Raw genomic sequence first — 14,242 nt, forward strand, 5'->3', positions numbered from 1 at the left:
ACTTATTTAGGTTCTGAGATGTTGAGATATCGGTTTTGAATATTCAATACATCCAGCCATTTATTCTTAACTGACTTGGCGGTAGGCAGGATACATTAATTGACGTAAGTTATACAAAGTTGCTAACTTGGTAATGAGAACTATGAACCGGTAATCCGATAGCTATTCATCGGTCTATGCCTATAACATGGGTATAAAAAGAAACAAAGCACGAAGTTTTTGAAAATTTTATTTAAAAATAAATTATCGTAGTACAACTTGCACCAATAACAACAAAATTTTGGTTTGAACAACATGAAACCGTAACGTTCGCTCAAAGCATATCAACTTATTAATATTGCGTTCTAGAATTACAAAATTATACACTACACGGTGCTCAAGTTTGACCTAGGATTAAGACAAGTATTATTTTTATACTATTATCGTCGTGTAAAACTCACTATCATTCACAACATAAACGGAGATTCGCCCCTCAGATGTTGAGGATACACCGATTGGACATGCAAACATCATGACGTTTTAAAATCATCTGATCTTATAACCACGCAGAATGCAGATAGATAACACTATCTTAAATATCAATGATGATTTTAACACTTCATAATAAGATTATACAGTGTAGCACCAACATGAAAGCAACTCTGCACACAAAAAAGTTAGACAAAAAAAAATAAAAAAGAACTTAGCAAGTAACAAAAACAGCATCTCGCGTCAAGAGTTAAACGTCGGTCGAAGGCACGGTATAAAAAGTACAAGTATTTTCTTACAATGCTATTTGATTGTATCGAAAATTATACAAGTTTACTATAATACATGGGTCATGCGATCATTCCTAGCTCTCATATTGTTTAATATTCAGAAAAGTGAAAGCTTGCATTATAAAATTGTATTATAAAAGCTTATTTTAGAGTATTTATTTCAAATAACTCCCTTCTCTGAATCAACAAGTTTCATTAAGTCTAGTTTTAATATTTCCCTATAATCTCAGAGCAGAAACACAATATAAAACATTATTATTATGTGCTAATCATAACCATTCTTCTAGGATTGCCTCATACTTCCTACCGTCTTGTGTCTAAGTACATTTGTAACATAAATCATATTGCCCTAATTTTACCTACTCCTATTTATTGTGAACGATATTCCCCTATAAAATTGAAATATCGTTGAAGTGAATACTATACATATTATAAAATGTTTGCTACAGGCAATTCCGTCATAGGTACCTAAGGACAAACACTGATGTCGAAATCCACTTATGGAATTGAAATACTGGATAAATTAAAAGATATTTTACAGGTTACTAGTCATGTCATAGTTAATTGTCAGTTTCAAGGAATCGATTTTAAAAATCGATTCTCAATAATCGACGTATACCGTATTCAACATAGCGCTGATTTCTCGTAAATAATTGAAATCATTGTTACGAAAAATATATAAGTACGGGTTCATTTGAAGATAAACTTCTTAATTGACTGCACAGAAACGATGTTTCTGAATTTATTGCCATAAATACTGATGACGCGTTGTTCATCAGACGCGCCAAGGCGGGGCTATCGACCAGGATTCCCCACTACCCCGCTATGCCAAGAGCAAAAAAGAATTTATCCTACATACTATAAATTCAATTTGATTATATACAGTGTCAATAATAGACTTCTATTTATGAATCAAAGGATTTTAAAGACTATTCTCAATGTCAAGCCAGATAAATGAATCTGTTTATTTTGAATTTAGCAGTGTTTAGCTAGCGAAGTGAAAGGACTAAAATTATAGCGAACGTATTGTTCTGGATGCTGAGTGAAAAGTATTGTGACAGCACTTCACTGTTTTGAATGACTTTGTTGCTGTAGTAAGTAAATGATCGACACTTCACCTTACAGAAGACTTACTTTCAGCCAAACCACTTCGAAATTGTCGGCAAAAATATATCTGAAATCTAGATCAATGGCTCAACCATCGATTGATGTAAACTACAGTATGAAATAACTGAAGCTTCCACCAAAAGTGACGGCCTTCAAAGAAACGATAAAAACAAAACCGCAGTACAAACAAACATTAACGTAACCGTTAACACCAACGATTTATGTAGAACCGATAGTAAAGATAGTACTAAAACGTTTTTACTATCCGAAACATTCGGAGGCACGTCACAATATCCACTTGCTTAGCATTGTCTGGTGACGTCATCGATTGCGCTAATTGGCACGGTTAACCAATGTATTGTGTTTGGACCTATACCAACTTCCTTAACCTCATAAATCATTGTGTTTTGTTTTTTGTTATTGAACTTGGCCGGCATCCAAATGCAAACACATTAAAAACAAGTAAAGTTTTGCGGCAGTTAAGTGGTTTATTGGCTGAAGATTTGCCGGTGAGTTAAATCTGTTTGGTATGCATCTTCAATGTCGATACGAAAATCTTCGATAGCTACAAGAATTTTATCATCTTCTTTAAGCATACGATTGATTTATCTTTATAAATTTCAACATTCAAATTTCACCCTTATTTCCTTACTATAGCTACAAAGTCACTCTGCTTTACAATCTAATCAAGTACAGCCTCGCACCAAAGTTTCGCTCACTCCATCATACAGCGTGCTGGTGTTATTCAAGCTGCTTGTACATGTCTTCTATCTGTGGCTTGAAGTAACTTCTGATCTCTGGTCGTTTCGCCTTCATCGTAGGAGTCAACAGACCGTTCTGTACTGAGAATGGGTCCGGGTGAAGGTAGATGTCCTTGACCTGTCGATGATAAAAGATTTCTCAAAATTTTGTTCAAACTTCTGATTGATTTGGTGAAGTTAATTCTATAAACCGTTCAGTTGGTTTAAGGTTATTAATTTGATCGTTGGATATGTTATAATGGGCTGCTGAAACTGAAACTATTCCGAGAATATTATCATGACCTACTCCAGGATTTTATATGACCACTATTTTAAACAGAAACATACATAAACTGCGTATAACCGCATCCTTTCGATATAATCTTACATTTATCGGCTAAACGAAAAATTTTTCGTAATCATTTTTATTTTAGTAAGTAAACCCAAGGCAGATAATGTTTAATTACTTCCTAGTTTTAAAAATAACTTAATTTTAGGTTAAGGTAAAGTACTGGACTGGATACAATGCGTCAATCGATTCGGGCTTATCGTGTAACCAAAATAGACTTTAGAGATTACCGCGATAGCCATCGTAGATAAGAATGTGAAAAACAAGAACAGTTGTGCGTTGGTTGTTTTATTTCTGAATGTTAATGATAATGCGTCGTATTTTATGAGATTTAAGACACATAAAAACTTATATTATTGCAGTGATAATGTAAATCCGAACGTTGTTGTTGTTCATGAAATCCACACTATTATTATTTTAATGGGTGTGTCATTGGTTTTATGGTCGAAATTAATAAACTTAATCCGTGCGTTTTATTTATTTGTTGTTGTGTCATTTACAGTGGCTCATATCTATTTCGAAAATATTGGTATACTGTGCAGTATACTCTAAAAAAATAAAAAATCGAAAATTTATTTCCTGATTACAATGTAAATTGATTGAATTCTTCCACTCATATAATTAGGTCTATTCAATAACATACATTTACAGAAATATGCATTTTAAACAGCTTTTGAGATTGGCATCTTTCGGAACGGCTGTCTTGCATTCTGATAAGACGATACCTTGAAGGAAAACGGTAGTCTTCCTATGGCTGATATATGAATCCAGATAAAATCGATTTCTCTACAATTCCAAGAATAGATTAGGAAATGATAATAGATTCTCGAATAAATACGTCAATGGACAGAGAATCATGCGATGGTATCACAACTATCTCTTGTGTTTATACTATCTTTAATAATAATAATTGACAATATACCTATTCTAAAATAATTGTTCTCATCATAAAACAATCGAAGTCCATCGTCAATATCAAGCTTCACAACCCTTAACCCCTTTTAAGTATAAATTTTGTTATGCTTAATTCTCTTCCTGTTTAAACAACATTGATGTCTGAATCGCATACATATTTATTACGTTACATGTCTTCTACATTTTCACAAATTGGAGGATTTTTTTTATTTCCTATTCTCAAGCCTCGGCCAGGGTCAGAGGTTAAGTCAAAAGCCAGTACAAAAATAAAAATAAAATTATTCGATCATCATTAAACCTCATCTCATTTCGAATAAGATTCAAACAACAAAAACTGGTCAAAAGAGTTATAGCTCGTAGAGACTGGAATAATGGAAGGAATGAAGGGCCTTTGAAGGCTCTTCAATAGGACACTAAAGACTAAAAATCATCCACATACTCAGTGCGATTTTAAAGACTAAGCACAATATCCAGCATCGCCATACCTGTTCGAAGGTCTTGAGTCCTGCGTTCCTGCCCCACTGCAGCATGTCCTCGAGGATCATCTTCTTGACGCGCGCGTCCTCGCAGAGCGCGGAGAACGTGCCCTTGATGCCGTTCTCCAGCGCCCAGCACTTCACCACGTCCACGTCCGGGACCACCACCGCCACCACACATGACTGAACAACAAACGGGGGTTAAGTAATAGAAGCATTCATAAAGTGGTATGATGAACCTGTTAAAATAATTGCCTGATCTATATGGAGAGATTTGTTAAGAAAACGAAAGAATATCAGGGTAGTTCCGTTCAGCATCAGGTTTGATATCAGTTTTACTGAAACTTGGGCGATATGGGGTGCTGTGGCTGTAAAATAATACTTTGACGTTCAAAAAGTGCTACGTTGCAGCCCATCTTGAAGAAATGTATTTGATTTGGTTTAATTTGATTAATACAAGGCTTTTGGGGAGAAATTAATTCAATTTCTTCCGTTCTAGCTGGGAGATACATAGCGCCAATGTAATTGCCAAGGAAACTTAGCGCTAATGCTTCCATAACCTAACTTTATAAACAAATAATAAACTATGTATTGATATAGATATCAAAATTAAAATAATTCACCTTTAATGACTCGCCATGTACGAAAACTTGTTCAACGTATTGACTCCTAATGTAGATGTTCTCAATTTTTTCAGGAACTATGTATTCGCCTTGTGACAGTTTGAAGATGTGTTTTCTTCTGTCAATGATCTTCAAGGTACCATTCTGGAATTGTAATGAAAATTGTTATTAACACAAGTGTTTTACAGAAAATTTGAGGTAAAGTGAAAGGAACTCTATAACCGCTTAAAAAAGTAATAGCAACGAGTCGCTAATTTATTCGTGGCTAAGTTTTTTCTCAAAGACAGATTAAATTCAGTTTTATGATTATGAGTAAATTAATTTTGGCTCCAATAATGATGTAAAATGATGATGAAAATCTTTAAAAAGTGAATTTATTTTCCCAAAATCTGACATTATCCATTTACAACTTTCAGCTTCTAAAGAGATAGATATATTTTAGGAAAATTGCAATGAAATACATCCCTATTATTAAATAGCTACCGTATCCATAGGTGGACTACCTCGCTCTTCTTCTTTTCAGATTTTAACTTTACCATACAATTTGAAATTCAACTAGGTATAATTTAATCTATAAGTACCTAGCTGGTACTTATAGATTATTATGAACACAAGAATAACATATTAGGTTAGATTAGGTTAGAAGTCGATTCGCCCGAATTTGAATCGCCCCGAATTGACTGCTTTCAATTTTGAACATTTTTAGGGGCAGATTCGCCCGAGGCAAATTTAACAGCCGTCGAATCCGGACACCAAAATTATGTAATGCACTTTTAACTACTAAGCCAACATATTATGAACGCAAGTTAGAGTAAGTAAAGTATCTGACCGGCAGCCACTTGCCGACGTCCCCGGTGTGGTGCCAGCCGTCGTGGTCGATGACCTCGCGCGTCTTCTCGGGCTCCTTGAAGTAGCCCTTGAACACGTTGGCGCCCTGCACGCACACCTCGCCCTGGCCCTGCGACGCGTAGTACTCCATCTCCGGCACGTCCACTAACTGGAACGAGGAATAAACGAAATTAAAATTTTGGCAAATATTGGGACTGTTTTGTAATTTAAAGGTGCTTCGATAAGAAATAAAGTTGGCGAGTTACATAAAAAACGATTCTGAGCTAAGAAAGTTTTAAATTGCATATTTGTCGCGACATTTCACAAAAAGTCATCATGACACCGACGGATATTTTCTTGTGCGGTGCTCTTAAATACAAGGGTATGTGTATTTTGCAAAGCACAAGGCAAACAGCCTTTGTATTTCCTGGTCGTCAAGATGCTTGTGTTGGGAATTCCCCCTAGAAATATTATGAATGTTAGATTGTACAAAAAAGTTCAAACATATTTGGCACTTGGATAAAATTTATGATCTGATAAATTTTCCCATTGAATCAGTCGAAAAGCTAATGTGAAGTAAAAAGATTTATGTTCTCGATTGAAGTTTAATCCAGCTCTGATGGATCACATTAAGATTATTTTCTGAAACAACAATTTTAAGGCCAGCGATTACGGAGTTACTCGCGCAATGAAATATGTGGATAAAAGTGTAGCTATGAATCATTTTCGAGTGAGACGTATTAACATTTGAGCTAGAAATAAATCTGGCTGTCATCACATTTATCATAGTCGACGAAGGCCGATCAATGCGGTAGTGAATTCTACATATATTTTTTACTTGGAAACTCCAAGGTGTATAAATAAGTCGATGCCACTAATCTGGACGGAGTAAACAGCTAAAATTCCTGACTGCCACTTACTGAATCCTGGATTTAACGGTAATTTGTCACGCCTATGACTAACGTGTTTTGGCAGCTGTCGATACCAAGTAGGTGTTTAATAAAATGGTTTGGTTGTTATTGTACGTGCTAATTTTAAATAACAACCTACTTATATTTTTATCCTAAACTATATAGGGTTAGATCCAACCAATGTTACCAACCAGTTTGACAACCTAACAGTAATGACAAGTCAGTTTCTTTTATCTGAACGTTCAATAACCCGTTAATGATTGGAGGTCTCAGTCGCAGTATTGCAATCATCTTTTGTTGTTAGCACGTCTCCTTTGTCCCCGGCCTCAAGAGTGCTTGGAATGTGCAATAAAATGAAATTACCTTCACTTTGCAACAAGCGACGGGAGGTCCGACATGTTCAGGCACGTGGTCGCCCTGAACTGTGAGAGTAACCGGCGCCGTGCACTCAGTCTGACCGTAGCCTTCCACGATCTGTTGGGGAGACGTGAATACATGTTAGAATAGTAATCAAGTCAAGAGATAGGACAATAATAGGATAAATACACTATTTTTACAATCATTTGAGACCAAAATGGGTTTTTGTGGATTAAGTATTTCTGATTCATATGGACATATTGCTTACGTTTTAAGTCTTTAAGATTGTCTTTTCCGTTCTGAAATACGATTCAATATCAGTCAAGTATTTTAGATCGAAAGCCGTTTAATGAAAGTGCAGTAGAATCGCATACATAATAAAGCTGACGGTAGCTTGATACTCCAACTACTAAATTATCAGGAGCGAATCTAATGTTAAATTCACGCTAAAGTGAACAACAGGAAGTCCATTATCAATATGGGTAGTACACACATCAAAGTTGCATCAAACGATACAATTTGTAGTGATTGCATAAAAAGAGGGTTAAAATATACCAACGACATGAACAATTTATCAAATGAATGACGTAATAGGAAGTAATTGAAAGTAATAAAGTATTAAAACAGATATGCACAAGTGCATGTGAATCATGCGGTACGATCTTAAACAACCAATGTTATTGAGACAATTGACCTGAGATCTCAATTAACGGAACCGTTTCATAAACGTTACTTTATGTTATTGTATACTATACGTTTTAATGTAGACACTTTGATCGAAGAGAACTGTATTCGTATATCATGGTAAGCTGAGAGCAATAGTCAAATAATTAGAGCACCCATCTTCACAAAAACTACATGTCTCCTCTTTAATCTAACGAGTATGATGATGAATACATATTTGATGTCCTATTGAAAGATTCTGTTTCAATGTCATATAATATTATAGCAATAGGTACTTATTATCACAAGTTGTCCAATTATTAAAGGACCATTATCTATAAGTACATAATACAATAACAATTAACTTTCAAGAATCAACAAGCTTTGTTTGCTTGTCCTTATAAAATGATAAACACTTAACGTATAATAATGTAAGTGGAGTAAACAAGTGAAGGACACTTACAAATAGTTCTGCGACTTCCTCATTCAGGATAACAAATAAATAGTATCTAATAGAAGGTAATCAGACATAGAATAAAAATTTAAAACATTCGAAGTGGGTAAAAATCGAGTCCAAAGGAGTCCGTTACAAACAAACATACAGGTGGAGCTAATAAAAGCGTGGTAAAAAAATATGACTTGGTTGTCAAAATAGTTGAAAAACCTTCAATTGTTTATTTTAATATGGGAATCTGAACAAGAATGTGGAATTCAAAGGCGAAAAATATGCCGTTACAATGTAGTAAAACCCGTTTTAAATTAATTAATTTAATTTCTGCATTTAAAATGTTTGCAACAGACTGAAATCTTAAGGTCATTCACACTAAAGTGAGCAAAATTAATAAATAAAATCAGAATGCGGCTCATTGTATTTCATGAGAAACAAACAGTAAAGATTTTATTTTTAAAATAAAATGAACGGTTAAAAATGGATACGCAGTTAATACAGATAGTCAATGAAGTAATCATAATATTTGTGTGGGGAAAACAAACAAACCGGCAAATATAACGGGCGTCATAATCAAATATGAACAGATTGATATAATATTATTCCAGCCTGTGGATACCAATGTTATGATATAAAATAAGAGCAAAGCCGTTCTCGAAATAGCAGAAAGGACTGTTGGCTGTTTTCCATACGACTGGATAGTATCTGAGGTATGCTCAAAGATATAATCGAAGCCGGAATCCATGTTGAAATTAATGTCGAGTACAATGAAAGCAGAAAGATCTTAATATAAACTATTGTTTCATTCAGCGTTTTCAACTGAATGTGAAAATAGTTGAGATTCATCCAACGAATTCACATCAACATAATTTTTGGCAACTGAATACATGTTAATTGGTAAAATGTAAGACAATACTTGTGCTGAAGGAAAATATCGTAATGTGTATTCACCACTGACCCATTTGAGATAACGCGCTCCATCATGAAAACTATCGCAAAATGATGGTCAAAATTTATTCATCAATCCATGGTTGTCCAAAGCTCTTGATATCCCTAACATTGTAAAAACCCAAGCCGGTCAGGTCAGGAGCCTAATGGAACACCAGCTAACCCCGCACTAAGTTCTAGTAGGTGTGTATGTGGTAGTGGCTACGTTGTAAGTGTAAGTGTTATGTGTGTATGGGCACAGTCCACGTACCAGACAGCCGAGCGCGCAGCGTGCGAAGGTGATGACGTTCCCGGCGAGCGGCGCGGAGCCCACCACCATGATGCGCAGGCGCCCGCCCATGCCCTCGCGCACCTTGCGGAACACCAGTTTGTCCCACACAGAGTCGCTGCGGACTATGCCTCTGCGGACATAACAACTTTGTCAGTACTAGGTTCTGAACGAATCCACTTAGGCTAAGGCTAATAGTGCACAATACTTCAAGTTGTGAATCCCGCACATTTAATACATTGTCCAGATAATTATGGTCGTCTGGTTTGGTCCTAAATTCAGTACGGCTCAATTATTCTTGAGATTGTAGCCAACCGGACTATGAATTATTAATATATAAACCTATAAAACTTTTACAGAGCTGTCCAAGTAGACCGAGAATTAGATGGGCAGATGATATAAAAAGATAACAGGAGAGCGATGGATGCGATACCTACTAATGATAATAATGATGTTAATTTTAATTTTATCTATCTATATAAGTGCTATTGCTTGGCTGCTGTATAAAACAAAATTTTGAACTTTGGTCGGTAGAAAATGTTAAAATAATGTTTCGCTTGCTCAATAAAACAGAACTAAGCATAAGCAACAAAGACGAAAGTATAATTAAAGCTTAACTTAGCACATGCCTACGAAAGCCAAAGTAAAATGATGAGGCAGATAAACAGCTGGCTTATAATCAACTTTAATGTAAGCCTCGGTAGGCTCCAGTATAATTAAATTTCAAAGAGATATTAATTATAAGACACGTTTTATTCTAAATAAGCATGCTCTCTTTTCTTTTCGTTTTATAAAGAGAATTCAATTAATATAGTCATTAATAATTCCATGGGGCTGAGTAGCAATAAGCTCGGCTCGTGCTTAATTATAAAATATGCATTGAAGTAAATATGTTATTATCCTTTTTAAAGAGTGGGTCGTTCATACGGACTTCAATAAGCAATTTGATAACTAGGTATGCTCTATGTAGCACAAGTACTTAATTATATTTGTCTTTGATAGCGGCTTTGTCTGTTCAATTATTATAATTATCTACCTCTTTAGTTCCGACTCCTTGGCTGAAAGCGCCATATTGAAGAGCAACTTCTTTATCTTCGAGTTGGATATCTCAGATTGCGCTTTGTCGTAGAGTCTGTTCAGTAGTCTGGGTACCGCGGGCATCATGGTCGGCTTCAGCGCAGTTAGGTCGTCGCCTAGCCGCCGAATGTCGCCACTGTAGAAGCCTACAGCTCCTCCTACCATGTAGAGAGCATTCTGAATATGGAAAAAAAAACATCGATTAAAACTATCGTCCATACAAATAGCAACGAAATTTTATAAGTAAAAATATTGATTAAATCTGATTTCTGTCTTTATCAGCTAAATGATGTTCATATATTAAGAAAACTCCATTGAAATAAAGAAAATCATATTTTAATGCATGATTAGGTACCTCGCAACATCGCTCCAGCATATGCGCGAGTGGCAAGAAGGAGACCATGACGTCATGCTTGGTGGGCCTGTGCTCGCCGAGCTGCATGATCACGCTGCACATCGACGCCACCACATTCTCGTGCGTCAACATCACGCCTTTGGGCATACCTGTCGTTCCCGATGTATAACAGATTGTGCACAGACTTTCTGGTTTCGGTGGCTGCAAGTAAAACATGTTTTGTAAAATACTGAAAACTTTAAAAACATTAAGTTCCTTGAGTATTTTGAACGATGGCAGAAATAAAAACGAACCATGCAGGGGTGGTCCTTTTGTGCTCCTTGTATTTCTACGTCGCTGAACTTAATGATTTCAACGCCTCGGCTCCTCGCTCTTTGATGGGTAGACGGAGAAACCTCCTTAATGGTTATAAGTTTTCTCAAACATCTAGGCGACTGATCGAGAAGCAGATTAGCTTTTTTGTCGTCTTCACAAATAACTACAGTCATTTCGGCTGGAACGAACAAAGGGAATAGTTAGATGGCAATCTAAAAAATAAATAACACACATGCCTTGCCATGGCTTTCTGAGAAACGTTGACAATAAAAACTGAATCGCTAGTTAGAGTCCGATTCCAGTGTCTAGACACAAAAGGAATTGGAGTAAATTGAATAGACGTTTTGTAAATTATGTCCTTTAAATTTTGAAACAAACTTTGAAAAAAAACCTACTTCGTTGCCATAGGAACAAGAAAAAAACTTACTTTGATTAACAATGAAGGCACATGCATTAGCTCCAAGAGTATCGTACAGTGGTACAATGACCATTGAATAACAGTAAGCTGCTTGTTCTGTCATTATCCATTCAGGGCAATTCTGTGAATATATACCTGGAAGCAAGAATCATTATAAGTAATTTAGGGGGAAAAATATTCACCATTGGTAATATAAATGATTATAATTAGGAAACTAACCAACAAATGTGTTTTGTCCAGGAACGAGTCCTTGGCATATGAGGCCAGAACCGAAGTTCTTCGCTCGCAGCAAAGTTTCATTGTACGTTTGCCATATGTATGGCTTATTTGGTCCCTCGCGCCAACCCAGGCAATTGCCATTATCTGCAACGAAATTTACGTTTTGTCATTTAGTATGGTATTTATTATGGTCTTCATTTATCACTTCTTCAATCTCATAAAGCTGTCTCAACTCGACTAGCAGTTAAGTAGTGGAATATTCCTTACACGATAAACTCGCAAATTGTTCCACGTTTATTTTTGTTAAAGCAATGAGTAGGTACAAAGAACTCGTGTAAGTATTATGGTGAAAAAACAACGAAAAAAAAACAGTGTCCCGACTACTCTAGTGGCACAAATTACGTTTAACTGTATCCTGTAAACCAGTTTGCGAATGATGTTAACAATATTTTGTAATACACGGGTATTATCGTATTTATCGCTAACGAGCGGAAATGTGGAGGGAAATGAGGTGGGTCTTAGAATTGTGCCTTGGGGCACTCCCTGCATTGCAATTGTGTGTACCATTCTGTTACTTTGAATGCAGGTTATTGAACATAAGTATACAAGTGTATAGGTGTATACAAAGACCTGCAAGTTAGTTGCAGCTATCTAAATGTGAAGAGCCTTTTGAATAATTCTGAGAAATACGTATGAATAGGTTTGAACACCTCACACCTCACATATGATGTGACAGCAAAATTGCATCGTACTCACTTGATTCTTTGACGCCCCGTCGGAAAGTTTCATAAAGTGTGCGTGTATCCTCGTGTAAGTAGCGAAGAAAACGACCATTTTTCGCTTCTTTGTAGAATTTCGACACACGAACCATTTCGGGGCCCTGCAATAAAAATACACGTAATTAATTGGTTTGTTTGCTTTGAACAAAAATTACTTCAAAACATGAAACGCACTGAGGTTCCAATGAAGGAAAATATGGCAATTAAATTTTAAAACATGATTTGCATTAGAAAAATGATGTCGTCAATAACTAAATGAGTTTGGTGTCATCGCACTGAATCCTTGCAATGGACCTTTATGGAACTAATCAGTTGTAATCTTATTAACAAGCTCGCTGTCATCGGATTATTACTACAACCTACTAGCGGCTAATGAGGAACATATTTAACCATACATTTACATAAAAACGACTGACATGTGATAACGTTCACCATGACGGCTTGTCATTCGAGTCTGTTACAACTGTTCGGGCAATCCCAAAAAAACATAATTATGATTCAAGTTCGTGAGTTCAAAACAGTAGATTAAATAAAGTAGTATGCTCAAAAAATAGTTTCAAGTAAATAAATAAACCACAGTAACATAGATGTCAGTCACTAAAATCATATGCAAATGCTTCTCCGTTAACCTAATGACATAGTTGGCCCACTAACTCCGAATCTTGACTCGCTGCGAGCACTCTTACACGTTACGGTATATTATTATTACAGTTTGCACAATGATAAACGGAGCGATGAACGGGTCAAAGACACTTGTGGGAAAGCAAAAAATGTAATTTGATGATAGAATCGACAAACTATAAAACGTTATGTCATTAAGGTTATGATTGGATTTCAATGACGGTTACTGTACAGTTTTCGTTATTATTTTTATTTTCCCTTGTCCTATTATAGTCAACAGTAAATTCAGATACTTTTTTTTTTACAATATTAATAAATGAATGATGAAAATTAAGAAGAGCTTTTTGTAAGCGTTGTCACTGTTCCGTTTTACGACCGTTTTGTTTACCTTGAAACTGACTGCTGCGACAGATATTTTATTAACATTATATTTTTATATGTATATTATTACATGTTATGATGTTTCCGTGTTAATACCAAATTTATTAATAGCTTGTAGACATAACATTGTTGTTGTTTGTTACAGCTACGAAATGTTTAAATAATTACAAAGTAATTTATATTTTAAATATGAGAGCTTCTGCTATTAAGAAATGGAAATAGAAATGACTGATTTCCTTCCATTAAATAAATATGAAAAATCAAATGTGTTAAACATCAAGCAACCTGATCTTGAATTTAGTATGCAAGGTCGAAAGGAAATTGGTCACGCGATGCCAACTGAAAAATGTGCCGGTTTTGTGACCGAGTATTTTTAACAAAACGACATGACACATACGATTTGTCCGGTCATTCTCAGTTGAGTAAAGATATCAAAATTGTTGTAGTTTTATGTCAAAAGCATCTTAATAATCACGTTGTTCAAGATGTCTTTACTGTATTTTTAACGGTCCACGTCTGTTGGTTGTACTACTTCAGCGAGTAATTTGGCGAGACCTTAGTCGTCGTCGGCCAGAGCAATCCATTACGTTGCACTAAGTGTTAATTCAGCCCTTAGATTTATTGTAATTATAATTGCATTTTTGAGCAGTGCTAATTAATTTGTTACTCCTACGTGCATATAAAAT

General features: G+C 35.6%; 1 protein-coding gene across 5 annotated transcripts in view; it reads right to left on the bottom strand.

The window, feature by feature from the left end:
* Positions 1-212: 212 nt before the first annotated feature.
* LOC113491865 (long-chain-fatty-acid--CoA ligase 5) overlaps positions 213-14,242 on the bottom strand; it is a 51,103-nt gene continuing 37,073 nt past the window's right edge. For 4 of the 5 annotated variants that reach the window (XM_026869081.1, XM_026869072.1, XM_026869056.1 and 1 more), the window contains 12 exons: positions 12,532-12,655; positions 11,776-11,919; positions 11,566-11,691; positions 11,117-11,316; positions 10,824-11,024; positions 10,428-10,645; positions 9,374-9,524; positions 7,071-7,181; positions 5,798-5,965; positions 4,969-5,112; positions 4,355-4,528; positions 213-2,744 (listed from right to left, as the gene is read on the bottom strand). In XM_026869081.1, the coding sequence (XP_026724882.1) occupies positions 2,607-2,744; positions 4,355-4,528; positions 4,969-5,112; positions 5,798-5,965; positions 7,071-7,181; positions 9,374-9,524; positions 10,428-10,645; positions 10,824-11,024; positions 11,117-11,316; positions 11,566-11,691; positions 11,776-11,919; positions 12,532-12,655 (1,899 nt within the window). In that variant the 3' untranslated portion in view covers positions 213-2,606. The remainder of the gene's footprint in view (positions 2,745-4,354; positions 4,529-4,968; positions 5,113-5,797; positions 5,966-7,070; positions 7,182-9,373; positions 9,525-10,427; positions 10,646-10,823; positions 11,025-11,116; positions 11,317-11,565; positions 11,692-11,775; positions 11,920-12,531; positions 12,656-14,242) is intronic. The other variant, XM_026869089.1, reaches the window with a different exon arrangement.

The sequence above is a fragment of the Trichoplusia ni genome, chromosome 1 (assembly GCF_003590095.1).
Source record: "Trichoplusia ni isolate ovarian cell line Hi5 chromosome 1, tn1, whole genome shotgun sequence".
In the NCBI taxonomy this organism is placed as follows: domain Eukaryota; kingdom Metazoa; phylum Arthropoda; class Insecta; order Lepidoptera; family Noctuidae; genus Trichoplusia; species Trichoplusia ni.